This window comes from Chinchilla lanigera, unplaced genomic scaffold (assembly GCF_000276665.1).
Source record: "Chinchilla lanigera isolate Chin_1 unplaced genomic scaffold, ChiLan1.0 scaffold00068, whole genome shotgun sequence".
Lineage (NCBI taxonomy): Eukaryota > Metazoa > Chordata > Mammalia > Rodentia > Chinchillidae > Chinchilla > Chinchilla lanigera.
The window spans coordinates 10,492,586-10,513,748 of record NW_004955469.1 but is presented as its reverse complement, the minus strand read 5'-3'; the positions used below and the strand labels follow the sequence as shown (position 1 = coordinate 10,513,748).

General features: G+C 47.5%; 1 protein-coding gene across 10 annotated transcripts in view; it reads right to left on the bottom strand.

Annotated features, from left to right (window-relative positions):
* Positions 1–2,485: 2,485 nt before the first annotated feature.
* Plb1 (phospholipase B1) overlaps positions 2,486–21,163 on the bottom strand; it is a 140,618-nt gene continuing 121,940 nt past the window's right edge. For all 10 annotated transcript variants that reach the window (XM_013522646.1, XM_005400530.2, XM_013522647.1 and 7 more), the window contains 9 exons: positions 18,949–19,000; positions 18,040–18,120; positions 15,981–16,046; positions 15,316–15,410; positions 14,040–14,118; positions 12,914–13,018; positions 11,901–11,996; positions 4,344–4,418; positions 2,486–2,907 (listed from right to left, as the gene is read on the bottom strand). In XM_013522646.1, the coding sequence (XP_013378100.1) occupies positions 2,692–2,907; positions 4,344–4,418; positions 11,901–11,996; positions 12,914–13,018; positions 14,040–14,118; positions 15,316–15,410; positions 15,981–16,046; positions 18,040–18,120; positions 18,949–19,000 (865 nt within the window). In that variant the 3' untranslated portion in view covers positions 2,486–2,691. The remainder of the gene's footprint in view (positions 2,908–4,343; positions 4,419–11,900; positions 11,997–12,913; positions 13,019–14,039; positions 14,119–15,315; positions 15,411–15,980; positions 16,047–18,039; positions 18,121–18,948; positions 19,001–21,163) is intronic.

Genomic DNA, 21,163 nt, shown 5'->3' with positions numbered 1-21,163 from the left:
AGGGGTGGGGATGTAGCTCAGTAGTAGAGCACCCCAGGGTTCAACTCCTAGTACTGAAAAAAAAAGAAAAAAAAAAAAAAGAAAGGAATATGTTTGCTTTGGTACTTAAATTTTCCTATGTGAACTACCTAAAATTATCTCCTTTTCTCACTGTTTTTTTTTTTTGTCTTTTTGAAACAGGGTCTCGCTGTGCAGTTCAGGCTGGCCTTTAGCTCACTTTGTAGCCCAGGCTGGTCTCGAACTTGCAATGATCTTCCTGCCTCAACCTCCTGAATGCTGGAATTACAGGCATACACCACCATGCCCTGTGTCAAAGTTCTAAAGCCTCAATGAAACCTTTTGACCAAGTTTAATCTACATTAATTTTTCTTTTTTGAATTCAAAAGCCTCTCTAGGGCACACCAGTGTGTCATTTCCTCAGGATTTGTTGGACTTGGTGTGGCTTGGGGTGTTGTCCTAACTAGACTGAATGTTTTCCTAAAAGAAAGGAACATGGCACATAGCCACTGTATCCAGGTTGAGTATCATTTATCCAAAATGCTTGGGACCAGAGGTGTTTTAGATTTGAGATTTCCCCCTACCCTTGATTTCAGGATATTTGCATATACATAATGAGATAGCTTGAGGGTGTAACCAGTGTAAACACAATATTCATTTATGTTTTGTATACACATAGCCTAAAGGTATTCCATACGATATGTTCAGTATACCTGTATTTAGATTACGGCTCCTCACATGAGGCCAGGTGTGGAATTTCCCACTTGGATATAAAGTTGGTGCTCAAAAAGTTTCAGGTTTTGGAACATTTTGGATTTTTGTATTAGGAAGGTTCAATTTATATAATCCCACCAGTTACCAGTAGGTGCTTAAATATATTTTTGATGTTTGGATTTTCAGAACTTATCTGGTGGGGATTTGGGTCTGGTTTGTGTTTATGTCCCTCTAGAAAGGGTTTCCTCTTTGTTTTTGTCAAGTGGCCCTTGGTGAACCAGCCTGGATTATTCAGGTAGTGTGCATTCTGTCCCTTAGTCCAGGTGAGGGTAGACTTGTGCTTATAAATTCTAGGCATCGAAGTGGGAGCTACTAGAGGAATAGGAACTGAAGGGGGAAAATGTGTGGTTTAAAACTCCTGGATTTAATAGCTTATCTTGACTGTGACACTGTTTTCAGGCTCAAGTGCAATCTGGGATGTGTGACTCGGTCATCATACCTTTCAGTCCACAGGGGGAATAGGAAAAGGTACACAGTTCCCATTCAGAGACTGAAACGGAAGCCTAGAACTCCGAGACCAAGTGTGTGCCCTCTCTTCTGTCTTTCCAGACAGAGAGAAGATGAACTCTCACAAGAGGAAGGCAGGCCGTCTTCACCGACATGCTACCCCGACCCCCAGACCCATCTCCAGGCCCTCCTCTTCTTCTATTTGTGCCATATTTAAGAGTTACACAGTACTTTTATACCCAGTAGCTCCTTGTTCAAGAGTGCTGTGAGAAAAGCAAAGTGGATACTCTGAGACATTGGCATTAGCCCCTCAAAAGCTGCACCATTTCGATGATGTGTCTGAGGTTCTTGACTGAGGTTCTTTGTCATTCCAGGCTTGGGGTCAGAGGATTGCTTACAACACAGATCATGTTCATCTCCCTGGATTCTTTGCTTTTATTGGGTGAAATGTACATGGCACACAGTTTTTTTAAGTGAACAATTCTGTGGCGTTGAGTATGTTCACAATGGTGTGAACCACTATGTCTACTTCCTAAACTTTCCATTGCCTTCTGCCTGGGTTTCCGTGCAGAGCAAGAGAGAATCTGTATGAGGCATCCAAAGCAGGGCCTTGGCCCCAGTAGGAGCTCAAGAAAAACACTGGCTCAGCCTGTATTTTTAGAGTCTCTCTAGCCTTCTCTCAGAAACCTAATGTATAACTGAGAATTATTGTCTAAATTTAGCACCTGAGAAAATCAGGTTGAGGACATATGACATACTCCTTTCCCTCCTAAAATGTCAAGATCACCCCCTTCTAGGGACATTTTTCCTAAGATTGTAAAGTAGCCAGAAACATCTACCTATGGATGCCCCAGGACTTAATTGCATGCTGTCACAGAGCCTCTTGTTTTTGAAGTTTGTGTTCTTGGCCAGGCTGTGACATGCACAGTCTTGGAGACTCCACAATACTCCCCATTGTCCTGGGTACAAAACAAAACAAGTGGTGAACAGGTATGTATCGGATAGCATTGGATAGAGGCCAGCCAGCTCCCAAAGTCTAGCTACCACCCGGAAAACATGGACAGAACTCAGGGGTGCATCTGACTTTTAAAACTATGGTTTTGGTGCGAGAGGATTCATTTATCTTGGTGTTGAGATGGAGCCGGACACGGCCGATTCAGGCTCTGGCCTGAATCCCTCAGGCAACTGTGCCCAAGACAGAACAGGAAAGGCCTGGCTTCCCACACCTGTTTGTTCAGCAGAAGGAAGGCGAAGGCTGCAAGCAGGCTAAGCTGAAAACATAATGCCTTTGGTCTTTATTATATTTGCCAGTTACAGGAGCAGGGCCTGGAAGAAGCCCATGGGCCAAGAAGTCATGACGGTCTCTTTGGCTTTCATCACCGAGTGTTGAAGCTGGTGGCCAGAGGTGCTGCTGTAGAGGGGCTGGTGAGGGGTGTGACTGGGTCAGGAGGGTGAGGATCTGCTCCTGAGGGCCTAGAAGCTGGCAACGTGCAGGCTCGCCGGGGGAGCTTTCTTCTGGTGACATCTAATGCTTCTCCACACACTCATTGCGAGGACGCCGACTAGGAGGCCACCTAGGAGGCCACCTACTGCTGCCACTGGCACAGCCCCATGGAATACACCAGAGGCTTTTGCAGTCTGGTCTGGGAATAACCGACTATTCTGAACGGTGTAGAGGTAAGGACTCTCCTGTGGAGGAAGACAGGAGGTCAGAGGAGCAGAGTAAAACTCATCCACTTGTCTCTATGTACTTGGTCCCCAGCCCTGGTAAGCACAATAACTTTGCATGTTTTCACAGCCCTTCCCTGTTTGTAAAGCTCCACCGTTTACACTGTGCAGGAACTTCCTGCACAAGGATGGGCCTCTCAGGTGGTCAATGCCCAGCCATAACCTCCCTTAGTTTCTTCCCAGAATCTCCTTTCCTGTCAAATCTGTCTTTGAAAGATTGGGGACTGATAGGTGACAATCGAGGGAGTCATGGTGGCAGCAGGCAGAGCTCCCACTCTGTGTCTTCCAGGTCACTACTATTCCTGCCTCCCTTCCCAGGAGTGCCAAGGGTCCTGGGGAGGTCACTGCAGGAAGACAGCTGGCTCTGCGGTGGATTAAAGAAGCACAGTGAGAAGAACCAGGACAGGGAGGCATCTGGGCCTGCCTCCCAGGTCTTGTTCTTCCTTCTTTTCCCCTCCAGTTTTTTCTCTGTCAGTGCACACTGAGTGCCTGCTGGGTAGGACCACGGGCCAGGAGCTGAGCTAAGCTGAGTATCTGAGGATTAGAACAGGAGATCTGCTATCATTGCCCAATAGGGAAATGAGATATGTACAGAGTGAAACACAAAGGGAAACGTGTACAAGCAGAGAAGCGAGATCAATACAGGGGTCCATCTGGGGCAGGAATGGTAGAGTAAGACAGGGTGGAATGAACCCAAAGATAGCACCATCTGGGCTCAGAAGGAGGTAAACACCTCCACAGGCAGAGAGGGGAGGTGAGCCACCAGGAGCAGATGGCAGAAGCAAAAACACAGACAGAACTCGGGGGCGCATCTGGAAGTAGATCCATTTGCCAGGAGTGTAGAGTATAGAACAGAGGAGAGTGGGCTTCCTCTCTGGACTCCTCCAGTCCTAGGCAGTGGGGCCTGGGAAAGGCTGGCGTTAGCTCCCAGGAAGCTGACATAGGATGATGGAGCAGAGGGAGAGGAGAGCTGGAGTGAGAGCGGGGCTGTGCCTGTGGCCCGGCTGAGGGAAGTGGGCACGGAAAGGGAGAACGAGGACTGTGGTCCTTGGGAACAGACACCGCATCTTTGTTCTGGACCCCAGCTCCTCTTATAGTGCTGCAGAGCTCCTCCATGCATGCTCAGGATCCAGGACGCTCAGGCCCCTCACAACAGTAAGGAGTGGCTCCAGGCACCGGGCCAGTGCTCACTAGCTGCCCCCTCTGTGACTCCTTCACATCTCCTCTACTCAATGGCTACCCACCCGAGGAGCTGGGGCATTCTAGTGGCAATGAGAAGAGGGGGAGGGTGGAGCAGGATGGCAGTGACGGTGTGCAGAGGCCAGCAGAGGCTCCTTTGTACCTCCAGGTGAGAGGACCCTCGCCCCCACTCCCACCCCAGCAGACCATTTACTCACAGGCGAGGGGCACTTGAGTTTGGCTCGGCTGTAGGTGAAGTTGTTGAAGGTCGTCTTATGGCCCACTGGTTCCAGCTGGGGAGAGAAAAAAGACACATTGATTCCCTCCCTTTCAAAGGGTAGGCTAGGGGTTGGGGATTTAGCTCAGTGGCACAGCGCCTGCCTGGCAAGTGCAACGTCGTGAGTTCGATTCCCGGTACCGGAAAAAAAAAAAAAAAAGGGTAGGCTAGAACCAATAACTTGGCAAGACCTAAAGCAGAAACCAGAAGCCCTGGGCCAGAACTAGAACTGGCTTCTGATTCACAAAGTGATGAGTTTGAGTTTGCCCGAGCAGGAAAGGACCCTGAGTTGATTCCCCTTGGATTCATCCAGGAGGACACCGAGGCCCAGGAGACAATGCCAATTCAGAGTCCACTGAATGTTCTGGAAGGGCTGGGACCACAACGCCCATCTCCTGGCTCCTTTCGTGGGAGGCTATGATTGCAGACACCATATTTTCAATTTTATAAAATGGCAATAATCATATTTACCAACTTTTCCGAGCGCGTGGGGCTAGTCAGTTTCAGGACAACTTTGAAAACGTATTGGTTACCATGACATTCTTACTACACTTGGCTTGTCAACCTTAAGAAACTAGAATTTTCTCACGTGAGCTGCTTTATGTGTCTATTCACACAGATGAAAAGATTTACTTGAAATATCCCTGGGACTAATTGTGCTTTGGTGGGGGTTCTGCTGAATGTTTTCCATCTGAGGAACCTCTGAGAATGAGTTGAAAGCTCATCTTTAGCAGCATCATTAGCCAGTAGCTTGCCCTTGACCTGTGGCCTGCATGGGGAAGGACAGACCTGGCACTTTCACCTGAGTGCAGACTCTGTCCAGGGTGTCCAGCCACTGCCTGTCCTACAATCTGCTTCCTGCCTGATCCTGACAGCCAGAGTGGAGGCGAGAGTGCTCTGTCCAAACTGGTGACCACACCCAGCCCATGACCTCACTTTCTGTTGTCTTAAAGCCTTTTGCATGCGTTCCTGAGTAACACAATTAGAGGAGGAAGGGCGGCTCTGGGCCTGGGAGAGACGCCACGGTGACTCAGCTGAGCACAGTGGGCAGATAGCTGGGTCCTGAGTGCCAGCAATGACCATGCAGCGCCATGCAGGCTACTTAACATCCCCGAGGTGGGGAACAGGTGTTAGGATGCTGTCTCAAAAGCTCCAGGAACAGTTACTGTGAACATCAGATGAGAAGGTGACGGGAAAGCGTGTGTGAGCTGAGGGAGGCTTACGTACATAAGACAGCACCATTTCCACTTTCTTAGAGCTAAGGAAATGCAATTGAGTTCTGGTATAGCAGAACCACACTGGGGCAGAATGGTGGCTACAGGTCAGGCCAGCAGATTCTTAGGGACTCTCTGGGAATTAACTGGCACAGAGGAAGGCTGTGATTGGACGGGTTGATGAGTGCATCAGTTTCTCTGTTCTTGCTGGCTCTTTCCCATTGGCTCCCACCTATTGCACCATCTCCCATTCCTACACCTGCCCTCCTTGCCTCACACCGCCTCTACCTCTTCTGCTATCCTGACTGTTGTTCCCTCCTGACTTCCCGAGAGTTTCCTGTAGTCGCTGCCTGCCCTGCCCAACCTTCGTCTCTCCTGCCCACTTCAATTGGTCTGCAGCCTCCATTGCTGATGGTAGCCAAGGTTACCAGTGACGTCTCTGCGGCCAGATCTTTTCAGCAGTGTTCGTCAAAAATGACTCCTCCCCTGAAACACTCGACACTGGAAAACTGGGACCCTGGAAAACTACACTTCTCTACTCTCTTCCTCTCTCCCTGCATCAAAAGGTGGAATGAATGCCCCTGGGCTTGCCAGTTGATGCCACACTCTTTTCTGCTCATTCTTCTCTGGAAGTTCTCAGTTAATCCCATGGGCATGGTTACTTTTGTATTTTAATTTTTAGTTTTCACATATGAGAGAAAATGTGATACTTGTCTTAATGTTTCTTACTTTTATTTTATTTTTTTTCCCCTGCAAATGACAATTTCATTCTTCTTCATGGCTATGGGATATGTTTATCCATTCATAGAGGGGACCTAGGCTGACTGCATGTCATGGCTATTGTGAATAGTGCCACAATAAACATGCACATGCAGGTGTCTCTTTTGTATGCTGATTTGATTTCTTTTACATATACATTCACAGGTATTTCCTTTAGGTAACTGGATCATTTTGGAGTTCTATTCTTAGCTTTTTGAGGAATCTCCATATTGTTTTCCACAGTGGCTATACTGATTTACATTCCCACCAGCAGTGTATGGTGTTTCTTTTCCTCCACATCTTTACCAGCATTTGTTTTTTAATAATAACCATTCTGACTGGGGTGAGGTAGAATCTCAGTATAGTTTTTATTTGCATTTCATTGACATCTAAAGATATTGAGCATTTTTCCAAATATTTATTGGGCATTTTTTTTTTTTTTTTTTTGTCCTTTTGAGACAAGGTCTCGCTGTGCAATTCAGGCTGGCTTTGAGCTCACTTTGTAGCCCAAGTTGGTCTCAAACTCAAAATGATCCTCCTGCCTCAGCCTCCTGAGTGCTGGGATTACAGGTGTGTGCCACCATGCCTGGCTTATTGGGCATTTTAATAGTATGGTTTTTTATTACACATCAATACTATCAACACCATTTTTACCTTTTAGTCTCCAGCCTGCCCTCTTCTGTGAGCTCCAGATTCCTGTATTTAACAGCTCACCTGATAGCTCCTGGTGCCTGTCTGGAAGGTAGTTTCCATATCCCATGTCTAAAATAGAACTTGATTTTCCCAATAAATGAGGAATTCCTCTCTACCAGTCAACCATCCAATTTCTCAGATAGCCCAAAGCAAGAAGCCCTCCTTTGTTCCTCTTCTCCTTCTGCTAGTCCCAACCATGTCCTAAATCTGACCAGCACCCTTCTCCTGTCCTCCCCTGCACCCTTGCATGCAGCCAGAGGGCAAACCAGAGCACAAGACTGCCCTAGTTAGAGCCCACTGGGGGCTGGCCCGCACCTGCTTCTCTAATCTTGCTCACTTCCCTCCAGATGGGCTAGCCTGTAGGTTCCCCAGGCGCTTCAAGTTCCTTCCCGACCCAGGCCCACATGGGTCTCGCTTTCTCTCCCTGGAACATGATGGCCCCAGACTCCTGCCTGCCTAGCAATCTACTGACAGTCGGTTCTCAGTCCCCTTGTGCTGTCTTCTGACTCTCCGATCTATGTCCTATCCCCTGCTTGACTTTCACTTTTTAAAGCCCTGAATATGGTCAGACCCATTGACTTATTTGGTGACTTGTTTATTACTTATCTTTCCCTCACTCTAATGTATACTTCCCTAGGGTAGGGATGTTACTGTCCTTTTCACTTTGGAATCGCTGGCTCCTGGAACAGCACCTACTCCGTAGCAGGGCTGGATAAATAGTTGTGGAACAGTGGATGGAGGAATAGAAGGAACCCACACCTGTGCAGAAAGCTCAGGCAGAGAAGGTTTGGAGTGGCTGCAGGAAGCAGAGCTGTTATTTCTAATGTCAGCCTTTCCCAAACCGGACACTGTAGGTGCTGATGATGCAGGCATAGTATAATGGATCTGGTGGCCACTGGGCTGTCTGGAGACTCAGGGGCAGTCCCTGCAGAAACTGGCATCTGATCTAGCATTGAGGGTAGGCAAGGAGGTAAGAAGGGCTACCCAAGATAAGGTAATGAACAGGTGCAAATTCACACAGGTGTGAGACTACATGGGTGATGCAGGAACTTGCAGGAGTTATCAGACTGCAAAGTGGAAGTAGAGGCTGGTGGGTACGGTGGCCCAAGAGGTGAACCAGAACCAAGTGCCAAGAGGCCTCGCATGCTGTGCTAAGGGCCTGGCCTCTCTCCTCTGGATGTGGGGGCCTTGAAAGTTTGAAGGCAGTGGGTGACCTAGTTAGGTTTTCTTTTATACACATCATTTGGTTGTCCTGTATTGACTAGATCTAAGAGTGGTTCATAAATCCTGCATGTTAAAATCATCTGGGGAATTTTTTTTAAAGTGTTGAATCCAGGATCCACTCTAAACCAATTAAATCAGGATCTCTGGGGACAAGAGCAGCCAGGCACTGTTTTTGTTTTTGTTTTTTTTAAGTACTATTTATGGAAGGTAACATTCACATAGGAACAAGTAGAAATCACAGGTGAGAAGCTGATCAGTTTTGATGAAGCAAACGTAGTAACATCCAAACCAATAAATAGACTATTACCAGTATTTAGAAGCCAGCCCCTAACTTCATTTAGTATTACCCATTCCCAGTAAAAGGGACCAACATGCTGATTCTAACACTGTATGATAAACTGTTTGCTTTTGAATTTTGTATGTATTTGCATGGTATTGAAGTTTGTTTATTCTCATTGCATAAAGTATTCCCTTGTATTGCTATACCAATGTTTTACTCATTTTACTGTTGGTTGGGATTTGGAGAGTTCCTAGTTTGGGGCTATTATAAGCAATATTGCTATGAAACTTCTTGTATGTATCTTTTGGTGGAAAGCATGTGTACCTTTCTGTCAGGGACATGTCCAGGAATGAAATTGTTGGGTCTCAGGAAATACATATGCTTGCTATTATTAGCCATGCTAATAATAGGGGTTTAGGACTCTTCACCTTTAGAAGCCCCCAGGTGATTCTAATATGCAGCTAGAACACAAAGTTGCTGTTCTAAGGGCTGTAAATCTGGAGACAAGGATGACGATGAGGAGATGTAATTATCAGGAGTAGGGTTTCTAGAATAGAGAAAACAGGCAGCAGAAGAGGAATAGGTCTCAGAAAAAAAGAAAGAAAAAGTCTTTATAAGAAGCAACAACAAGTTAAAGGAAGATAAAAATATCTGGTGTTGCTGGTATTTCTGGCTTGGCTTTGCAAAGGTCTCTGGAGAAGAAGGCGTGAGCTATTAAGAGAGGAGGAGGAAGAGATGAAACAGTTTAAAGTGCATTGTTGCCCCAGTAGTGTACCCTGGGAACATCCACCAAAGCCCGCAGACACTGTGTCACAGGACTCAAATTGTGAGACATGAATTCACTGGCTATATGTGTGTTTATCAGGTTGGAGCCGAGGGGAGGGTGGTGATGTGCCCAGGACACTAGGAAAAGACGTGGACAACCTGGACTCCCAGCCCTGGTGTACCGCTGACCAGCCATGTGATGCCGGGCAATTTACTTCACATCTCTGTATTTTAATCAAAAAATGTTCCGGCTCGAGGACCTCTTAGATGTATTCCAGCTCTAACAGCCCATTATTTATCTGATGTCACTCTAGGGGTGAAATTCCAGTAAGATGATGATGGAGAAAGTTGGCACAAGGCTCTACAGCTTTGTGTCTGAGATGGTTTGGGATGAAAACACTGAACTCTGTAATCATTTCCCCAAATTATAGAGCACAGGATAAGAAACTCTTGGGTGATTTCAGTTTTGGTTTACTTTGTTTTTGTTGTTTTTACATGTGGGGTAATGTTGAGACAATGTCTGGGCAGTTTTGTCACCAATAGGGCTCCATGGTAGGGTCCACCTTTACTTTTCTTTTCTTTTCATATCTAATCCTCTCCTTCCTATCTGCATGAAATAAAAGCCCTCCAGCTGGATGAATGGGAAGAACTGCTAAGATGCTTTGGAAGAGAATGCCAGAACTATACTGTTAATTCAATAAGGGCAGAAGAGGGAATCAATGGACTCTGTCATGCTTGAGTCATCCATGTGGCCACTGAGTCCCAGGAGACTCCTGGAGGGTCCCAACTTTAAGTAGGCATAGAATACCACTCAAGTAGGAAGTCTGGAAAATCTGGAAGGAAAGGCCAAGGGCTTAGCTTTACTAGCTCTTCTTGGAATCTGTGAATTCTTCTGAGGTCTTGGGGGTGAAATGGGACAGAAAATGGATTTTTACTTTTTGGGAGAATTTGAATGACTGACTATACTGGATATTGAACCTACGGCCTTTTCACAGAGCTATATCTCCAACCCTTTAACATTTTTAGATTTTGAGACAGGGTCTTGCTAAGTTGGGTGGGACTTGAACTTGTGGGACTTGAACAGGTGGGACTTGAACTTGCAAATCTCCTGCCTTCGTCACCCAGAGTTCTGGGATTACAGGCATGTGTCACCACACACAGCTTTTGGGGTGATTTTATTTTATTGTATTGTATTGTATTTTTTTTTTTTTTTTCTGGGGATCGAACTCACGACCTTGCGCTTGCTGGGCAGGCGCTGTGCCACTGAGCTAAATCCCCAGCCTTTTGGGGTGATTTTAAAAGGATTGAAAACATGTGATTTAGCCACTAAAGGACAACTTGACCTCAAAACAAACTCTATAAAAGAAACCTAACTGGTCTCAGACATTATATTTTGCAAGCTTTAATTTTAAAAAATACTGTGGGGATATTTTGGTGGCAATTCAGAGTCCTGGGTGAAAGAGTATGATGGAAATTTTTAGAAGCGGGCAGATAGATGATGTCAACAGAAGGAAAACCCCAGGTCAACACAAGTAGAGGAAAGTTGAGTCTGCAGTTATATAAGCCAAGGATAAAACCCGCTCACATGCTGCTCTGAGAAGAGGTGCTAGTGAAGAGGAGGTGGTGGAGCTAAGGAGAAAGTCAACATTTGTGAGTCAGCTGAGGAAGATACTGGACGTTGGGATGAACTGACAGGTGTGGGAATATTTGCACAGCAGTGGTTGGCTGAGACGCCACAGGCTTGAAACTGCAATAGAAGGAGCAGAAGCGTAGACTGTTTAGTCACCATGAGAGAAACAGGGGAACATGCTGGTCAGCGTGGGGATTGGGTTACATGACGAGCCTAGATCAAAGGAAGCTACTGGATTGGGAAGCTGTCTCATTTGGTCTGAGCAAGAGGATACAGGTATGGGGGATGAGCCAAGTACTGCAAACATGGCTGATCATCCCCAGCCAGTGGCAAATCAGAGAGGACAGAGGTGACAACAAGGCTACAAGTCCTTGTGGACCCTGGGTTGTATGCTCTTTCATAAGGTCCCCTCCCTGCTCACTGGAAAGGACTTCTCACTGGGTTTCAGCCTGGGAGAATGAGCTGTGTGGATCTTTCCATTTTTCTGTCTAAAGAAATAATAGTTGGGAGTATGAGACTGGAGTGCTGGAATGCTAATAGGGCTCACGTGTTTTGAAAGCTAATTACTGTGCTGGCTGCTGTGTACACTTGATCTCAACTAATTTACTGTGTCATTTTCACTGCTCCATAGATGTTAATACAGATGGCTGGGGAGATGGCTTGTCCAAGGTCACACAGGGAGGGAGGTGAAGCTAGAATTTCTACTGAGTCTACCTGATTGCAAAGTTATCCTCTCGCAGTGCCTGGCCACCACTGAGAGTTGCACATACACGTGTACTTTTTGAAAACAACACATCAGGACAAACAAAGTATGTCACCACCATTCTGAGCTTTGGGGAGAAAGGAGGCACGTGAGTAGGTTTGTCACTGTGGGAGGCAATAACATTGGGTTGTCCCCCTTGGCGTAAGTCTGCCAGGCCCTTAGCCACTCACCATGTTGTTCCAGAGTGCGATGGCCATCTCTGCGTGAGCGCGTTCTGAGAAGTGAAGACAGTCTTCAGAGAAGTAGGTGAGGTCGGTGCTCCCGAGCTGTGATCAGAGACAAGGAGGTCACCATCCTCACAGCACTGTCATCTCTCCTCCCAGCAGGTGCCGCCTTGGGCATATTTCTTGTTTTGTCTTTTCAACTCTGCTGACAACTGGTGGAATTGCTCCCAAATTTTGGAACTTTTTGGGTAGCTAAGATAACTGTACTAATAATTTCTGTTAGTTTATTGAAAGGAACTGTCAATGCTTAATTTCTTTTTTCTTCTTAATTTTTTGGACCAATTTTGCATACTTATAGCGGGTAGTCTGAGCAACTACTTTGAAGATAATATACAATGTAATAAGCATTCTTAATTTCCTATCATCTTGTTTTGAAATTCTGTATCATTTTTAAAATTTTATTTTTATTTATTTATTTTTTGTCTTTTTGAGACAGGGTCTTGCTATGCAGTTCAGGCTGGCCTTGAGGTCACTTTGTAGCTCAGGCTGGCCTCAAAGTCACAATGATCCTCCTGCCTCAGCCTCCCAAGTGCTGGGATCACAAGTGTGTGCCACCACACACGGCTCTGTATTATTTTAAATGTTTTTTCATTTTTATTCTCTTTAAAAAACAAAAAATTTAAAAATTTCGTTCAACAACAATCATAAAAAAGACATGAATTATAGCTACCCACAATCCATCTCTCTTCTGCCCTGAAAGTTGAAAAACAATAATTATAATGTTAGGAAGCTCTCCCTTCTATCCTAATCCAGCAAATATATGGGTGGCTTGGTCATTACTGATTCTCTTTCTTTCCAAGTATGTCTACATTCTGATCATAATAACAAAAAGGCCGAAAAAGCAATGCTTGGAAGCCCAAATGATAGTAATGAACAAAAAGCCCACTTGGATAAAGGAAATGCAGCCACCACCCAAGCTAACGTTCCACATGTAGCTCCTAGCAATGTCTGCAGCTCACCTCGGTCAGCGGGATGAGAGTGTTCTGGAAGAAAGGCTGCACCACAACCGCGAAGTCCTCACGCTGCATGTACTTGGGTTGGTAGGAGAACCCGGAGATGCCACTCTGGGGGTGGGACAGGCAGCTTAGGATGGGATAGGGAGGGTCTACTCCTGCTGCCTGGGCTTGGTTGTGACTGCAGTCAACCCACCCAAGACAAAGGCGACTTAAAGGAGCTACACGGGTGTGACACAAGCTCACTTTCCTCCTCCATCCTTTACTGAGCACACGCTTCCCAAGGCCTCTGCTGGCTGTCAGGGTCAGAGCTGAACCCAGGGGCCCTGGCTACAGGAGCTCCCCATCTGCACAGCCCCACCCCTTCCATTCCAAGGCCCAGCATGCTCTCACTGCATGCAGAGGCCAAATACACCCAGCTCAAATGGGGAGCATCTCAGACCAGCCCCTCAGAATGTCCATGCCCTTTGGTGGATGAGAGTCCATGGTTATTGGATTTGTTTAGTGCCAAAGTATGGAATGTAAGTGGAGTAGGCTAGATGTACTTATCCTCAAGGAGTTCATCATCCATCAGGGAAAAGGAGATAAGATGTAAAAACATAAGAACCATAGCGGACTCTAGGGTCCATCATGTGCACACTGAATTTGATCTGGGGAGAACCTTTTCAGAAGAAGAAAGCTTGTTTCCTGAATGGAGATGGATGATGCCCAGAGAGGGCAGAATAGGAGCAGAGGCACACAGGAGCAGGAGGGTGTTGGGGAAGGAATTGAAGGTAATTAGGACTTCTGTTCTTAAGGGAGGGAGGGTGGAAGGAAGTGAAGAGGTAGGAGGCAGGTGCAGTGGCTGCCATCCCTCCTCCTCCGGGTAGAGGTGTGGCCCAGGCCACAGGTTCTGAGCGGAGGGTGGACCTGATGACACGGAGTGCCCGGTGGGGCCGAGTGTTGTATCTGCTCAGGGCTGACGGGAGATTCTCCCTGCACCTTTCCCTGGCCTTGCCGTTCAGTTAGCCTGGACAAATATTTATCTGTCTTTTAGGGAGTGGCTCACTATCAATGAAGCCTGCTGAATGCACAGTTCTGAGTCCTTGCTTGGGGTTTCTGATGGAGGACAGAAGAGGATGGCGGGGCTCACCTGGACATTCCAGTTCACTTTCTTCAGCTCTTGAATCACCGGGGAGTTTGGAAAGTGTCCGAGGCAACTGCAGTTGCTCCTGAGAGATAAGAACTCTGGTGTCAAGGCTCCCCGGGGCAGCCTGGCTCTGTCCTCCTGGGAGGCTGACTCTGCCACAGGGCCCACAGGCACTCACAGGCAGCCCCACAGCATACACTTGCTGATGCTTGCCCCCAGGTCATAGAACTGTGCTTGTTGGAGGAGTTGGTACCATATTGGGATCTCCTCATGCATGGCTGCCCATTCTCTTTCTCCTTCCCACAGCCCCTGGAGTTTCTGTAGCTGGGAGGAGCTGAAATCTTGGGAAGACCACCATCTCCTTTGGCACAAAATCATTCCTCATCCTCCCGAGCCTCTCAGCTCTACCTCTGAGTGCTTATGACCCTCCCCACGACACCAAGGGCACCTACATGGGAAGTCTGTTGGGGCGCCAAGAAGGGGCGACAAGCTTGACACACCCCTGATAAGGTGGAACATGATAGCAGATTCTGAGGGGACATTTCACCTGGGGGTCCCAGCAGCTGCATGAAGCAGCTGGGTACCTTTCCATCACATCGTCTGACTTCAAATAGGACTACTCAGCCACCTGCAGAATCTCCTTCTCCATAACAACAGTCAAACACTCTAGGAGCCCCTCTGACCTCAAGAGGGCATCTTCCTGCTAGCTTCCCACTGGGCATTAAGGAATTCTAGCCCTCAGAAGAAGCTCTTGCCTTGCCCCCAGGCTCAGCTTTCAAGCATAGAACAAAAGCTCCTATTTCCTGAGAGCCTGCAGCAAGTTTTTCCTCTCAGCATCAAAACTACCTTGCAAGGAAGGCGGTACCCCTATTTATAGGCGGGGCATGGAAGAGTTACATGGGGTCTGTTCAAAGTCCCATCACTTTTCAATGGCAGAAACAAGACTTGACAGCTGGAACTGTCACCCATGCTCACTATCCAATGCTGCCTTTCAGCAGAGGGGCTCACCAAGGTTGGACTTTGGAATCACAGAAATGGTGAGGAGCACACAGGATCATTTGGTCTATTTCACTTGACAGAAAAGGCATACTGGGACCCAGAGAAATGAAGGGACTTGCAGACAGGAGGCATTCATTAATGTAGAGGCATCTACTAAGTGATTTTCTATGGTGGATAGTTACTCCCATCTACCCTCTGAATGGGCCCACCTGGCTCTCCTAGGTAGGGTACCCATGAGCCATACCCTCCCCAGGTGCCTCCCCATGACCTGCTCACTTACTGAGCTGCCAGCAGCACAGCGCATTTCCCACTGTAGCCCTGGTACAGAGTAGCAAGCTCCATGACCTCCACCACATTGATGAAAGACCTCGGAAGCTGCAGGGAACAGGGAAACGGGGTTCATGAGTCCCTAGACAGCTGTGGGGAGAGGTCACTGGCTACTGCTGGAAGGAGCCTGGGGAATTTGATTTTGTATGTGTGCTGGTAGCGTCTGAACCCAGGGATTTGTACTTGCTAGGCAAACATTTTACCACCAGCGCTATCTCCAACCCCTGGGCAATCGCCTCTAATCCAACTTTACCCTCTTCAGTTTCAATAAAGAACAAATTTCACCCTCATCGGGGTTTTACTCTCTGAGGCCCAGAGAATAAATGAGACTTGTTTGATCTCACCGATTCTTCTTAATGCTCTACTTTATCATGTGGGAAGCCGAGACACATCCCATTGCTAGTAAGCTGCAGGGCCTGGCTGAAAACCTGCTACTGTGAAACCCAGTCTTGGAGCTAGTTAGACTTGCCTCTGCAGAGGAGCTGGGGGCCACCGCCCTTCCTTACCACTCAGGTGGCCACTCATGGTGGGGCTCTACTCCAGCGTCTCACTGAACACACCAGGATGGAACCCTTCCCCGATGAGGAAGCACGCGTGTGGGCTGCTACTTTTTCCTACCTCCTCATAGAGGATGTCCAGGGCCTGTTGGATGTACTGGACATATTCCTCAGCTGAGTGGTCCTCCTGTGAAGAAGCAAAAAGGGGGCTCTCTTCAGCCCCTGGGTTCCATTCTGGGGGAAGACAAGAGCACAGGAAGGCCTTGGGGTCTTGGGTGGAGGGGGAACAGAAGCAGTTGGGTGGTCCTGGCCAGTCCTTGTTGTGGGTTGACCCAGAGTCCCCCATTAGCAGTCCTACCCTGACCCCTACTAGATACAGTGCACAGTTCCCACCTCTGCCCTAATTGACAGGGTCTCAAACCCAGATGCAGATTCTTACAGTGCTAAGAACCAACCCTTCTCCAGCTCATCTGGCACCTGATCTTAGCCTTCTCTAGCCACTCACAGGGCCGCTGATGACCACATTCTGTTTCCTTCGGGCTTTGGCCCAGGCTGGTCCCACTGCCTGGAACTCTTTGCTCTCTTGCATCTTCCTGACTTCTGTGTCTTATAACTCAGCCAAAAGTGTTCTTCCTCTGATCCACCTCCCCAGCTTGAGGCTGATCAGAGGTGCCTCAAAACACCCTGCATGATATGTATGGGGTACAGGCTCGGTGCTCATTAATAGTCCCTGATGACTCTCAGGGCTTTGCTTTATCGAGTGAAGAATGCAGTCATATTTTTGGACATGATTGGGTTCCTTGAGAGGTGTCGAGGAGACTGATCCCAGAGCGTGGGTGATGTCTGAATTTCCCATGCCAAAGAGAAGAATGCGTGTCTGCAGGAGGGAGGTCCTGGGAAGCTGCACCAGACACTAAGGCAGGAGGTGGGAGCTCAGACAGCCCATTATTTTTTTTCTTGAGACAAAGAGCTGCAGGTGCTGTGTGTTCCTTTCTGGCTTGCTGCTGGTCACAAAAAGTGCCCTGTAGGTACCTGACCATGGGTGAGGTCCTGCCCTCAGCTCCCAGAAACGGCGCTGTGATTCCAGGTGGGAGTAGAAATAAGTAAGATGACAATCACAGCGCATGAGCTGTGGGATCCTTGTCTCCAAGAGCCCAATGCTCCCCGCTTCCTCAAACCTGGCCTGAGTGACCTGCTGGTGCCTCTGGGCCCTTGTTATAAAAACATGCTCTCAGCAGTATAGACCTACTGTTCACATGGGTAACAGCTATGCTGGGGCTGCAGAGCGCATTTCCCTACTGCAAATATTCACGGGTAGCTATGGGTCCTGTCTGGGTTCAAATTAACCTTACAGTGCAGGACACAGCCATAGTTAACCCCCCAAGAGGGTGGATCCCTGCTACCTCTCCAGTCTGGACAGCAAGGGGGAAGACCCAGGAGAAGAGGCTCAAAGAGTTAACCCGTGTGTGTGTGTGTGTGTGTGTGTGTGTAACACAAGGAGCCATAAATGCCTCCTCCCCCACCCTGTGACTGTCAAACATTCTACCGCAACCTGAGTCAGGGCAGCTGCCTTTTTCTAGCCAAATAAAATACAGGAAGTCCCCAACTTAGAACAAAATGTATTCCAAAAGTTAGAGCTTCCAAAAGCCTGTAAGTCTGGACATGTTTCCCCATAGAAACATTAGGAGCAGGGCTGGGTTCTCAGGCCAGCCAGTGGAGGCCAGTTAACTTGTGATGGCCCTGAAGGGCTGTGAACCACACTAGGAGGACGGGCTGCATTTTATCCGCCCCATTTATGAGATTGTTTTGCCTCCACCCCTGCCAAAACAGGGCAGGGACTTTCAGATAGGTACAGAATAGAGAATCACTGGTCACCTACCTGGATACCAGGGACCAGTGTTTGTGTGTCTAAGAGAGTGCAATTCATCAGCAATGCTGGAAGAGTGGGTCCATCTAAGTCCTTCTGGAATTAGAGGCCACTGGGGCAGTAGCAAAGGCCTAACCTCACCTGCTGTGTGCAAACCCGGGGCTGGCTGGGAAGATTCAGGGCCTGGGAGCTCAGGCAGGTGTGACTCCCATGACAGAGGAACGTGAGACAGGGTCAGGACCCTAGCCAAGGATAATGCCAGAGGTCACCAACTTTGTTCTCAGGTCTCCAGGGGGGTTAGTCAGGGGCCTACCAGATTCTCGCAGTAATGACACAAATCGTTGCTGCCAATGAAGAGGGTGATCAGCTTCCAGTCCATCTCCAGGCTGATCTCCTGCGGGGAAGAGCCTGGGTTTAGTCCTGTGGAGGGGGTCTGTGCAGGTGGCACTCACAGGGCTACCAAGCCAGCTCCTCAGGCAGCTTTTATCCCCTTTGCCTCATAAGAGAGAAGGTGAAAGTGGGGTCTCCCTACCCTCCTGGTGCCTGGGAGGAGGAAGCTTCACAGAGAGGTGTGGTGGGGGGGTCAATACCCACAGGGGAGCAGGGTACTTTCCCTTTGCAGTGCATTTCCCAGAGCCCTTTACAGAGGATTAGCAACCCCCAGTATGGAATTTAAAGCCTTCAACAGCGCCAACAGAAAAGATGCAGCTGGAAGCCAGAGCCCAGTGTTGACTCTTAGCCGTGTCCTGCGGGCTCAGTCAGGGGAGGGAGAGGAGGGCGAGAGGTGAGGTGGGCTCGGGCTGTGTGGCCAGGCCCTCTGGCAGTGGCTTCCGGCTCACCCACCACCATAATAGGAGTTCTGCTCCATTCCAAGGAGCAGAAACACAGAGCATCTGAAAAAATGTGTGACAAGAAGTTTCAGAGGCCGGGAGATCGGGAAGGAGCATGGCTTGGAATGAGAAGTTTATTTTTAGCACCTTGCGTTTATATAATAGGACTCTGGGTAGAGGGGGGAAGCTGCTAGGGGCCAAAGCCATGATCTAGGCCAACTCTCCGATCCTCCTTGCCCTCCTGCACTCAGCTCTAGGGGCAGGCATGCCAGGCGAGCACTTGTGGCCCCCATGTAGGTGGTAAGCTGGGACAGAAGGGCTGTCACAGGACCCTGCCACCTCCCAGCAAGGACATGGCGCCTTTTGGGGGTGGTTCAGGGGTCAGTACTCACAGTGCTGGTTTTCATTCGCTCTACCAGCTCTCGGGCCTGGGCCGGCATGTCCCTAAGCAAGGGGAAGAAAGGGGACATCAGAGCTGCTCAGGAGGGCTCCAGTTTTGGATTTGCGTCTTCAGGATGCGTAGTGTTCTGCAAAGGTTATTTCTCAGAACATGTCATTGGATTGTCTGCTCTCCACAATCCCGGCCAGTCATGGATTGTGGGCTCACACTGACCCAGACCCTGCTACCTAGTATCTGTAGCCAGGACTGAGGCCTCATCGGTCATTTGGGTTGGGATTGGTCAGCCTTCCTATCAGGGATTTTCTCTGCTATATCCTCAGGCTTTATCATTGCAAACTAACCCTGTTCCTTATTCAGTTGCCCTTTTGAAAAATAATGTTTGGCCATTCTTTTAAGATTATGGTACACAGTGCATTAACTATTATTATTCTCTGTTTTGTTAGAAAACTTTTTTATTTTATTTTATTTTTGTTTGTTTTGTTTTTTTGAGACAGGGTCTCCCTATGTAGTTCAGGCTGGCCTTGAACTCATGACAATCCTCCTGCCTCAGTCTCCTAAGTGCTGAGATTACAGTTGTGTGCCACCACATCCAGTTTTGTTTTTTTTATAGAAGTACAAAATTTTTTTGTGTTTACTAATGTCTACTTAGATTACATTAAATAAAAATTTCAAGAAAAAATAATCTTTGTATTTGACTCTTTTAACTTTTACTTTAACCACTCTGCTCCTTTAGTCCTTTTGTTCCTCATCTTTGTAGTTTCCTACACTATTCCCTATCTCCCTATTCTTTTTTTTTTTTTTTGTCCCTGCAACAAAACAGGATTAGTTCTTCCTTCATCTCCTAGATGTCTGCGTAAATAAGTCATGGCTATTGGTGTTCTGGGTAAGTTATATGCATGTCAGTGAAACACTATTCAGCAATAAAAAGGGGATGAACCATTGCTACACTCAATAATAGGGATGAATCACAGTGTCTCAAAATAATTTTGCTGGACAGAATAAAGCCAATTCCACCAACTGCCAGGAGCACTTATTCTTCGATTCCATTTACATAAAATTCCAGAAAAGTCAAACTGACCTATAGTAACAGAAAGCAGGTTAGTTGCCTAGGGCCTGGGGAGGAGTAGAGGCAGGAACAGAGGGACAGATTACAGAGGGGAAATTACAAGGAAACTGCTGTGGGTGATGGACATGTTTATTATCTTGACCGTGGTGATGGCGCCACAGGTATGTACCTATGTCAGGTCTTATCACATTGTATGCTTTTAATGTGTGTACTTTATTGTGGCCAAATATATCTCAATAAAGCTGTTTCCTTAAAAAGATATGGAGATGAGAAGTTAAGTCGGCACTGGGCGACACAGTCAATGGAATCTTCCAGCGAAGAAGCCATAAACGAAGTAACTGATAAAGGAGAGCCGTTTAAAACCTTTGTGCAAGCTGGGCATTGAGCAAGCCCTGCCCCGACCTTACTTCTCATTAAGGAGAAGGTCCACATCTGGAATCGTCTCCTGTATGCTACTGCTATTGATGGGCATATCAGGAAGTCAGAAAGCAAGTCTGTCCTGGGTAAAGGTGACCACAGAAGTATCTATAACCTTTTAATAGGTTCAAGACATGACTAAGGGAAATAGTCACGAATAATACATAAACCCTCAAGGGCTTGAAGGGGAAATGAAAACTGCCTATGTCCTCCCTCTTCCTAGCCAACCCTTCAGACCAAGTTCTGGCTTCTTATGAGCCTTTGCTCTGAGCCTGTTTATCACTATCTTCTCCATTTCCTTCTTCGTTCCAGGGCTCAGGGCTTCTCTTTTTTCAGCTCTGCTGAGTGAGCTTGCATTGGGTACTGAGTCCTGCTTGCTGGGGTGACTTTTCACCTTGTAGAGCAGGAGGTTGGGTTAAACGATTTCAGGAATCCTGCTGATTGTCATTCACTCCATCAGGTCCTGGGCTGGAGACATCTGGGCGAAGACTGCCCAGTTCTGTTCTCCTCACTGTACTCTATGACTCAGTATCAATTTATTTCAGGTCAGCAGTGTTGCCATATAAACACTAACTTTACCCAAAAGTTCTTCCTGTTTGCTTAGTGTCCTTAACTAAAGCACAAGCTCTTTGTAAACAAGTTCACGTTTAGATTCTTTTGTATCTTGCAGTAACCAGACAGGAGTTCAGTCCTTTGCAGGTGTTGAATGAATTCTAGCTTATTG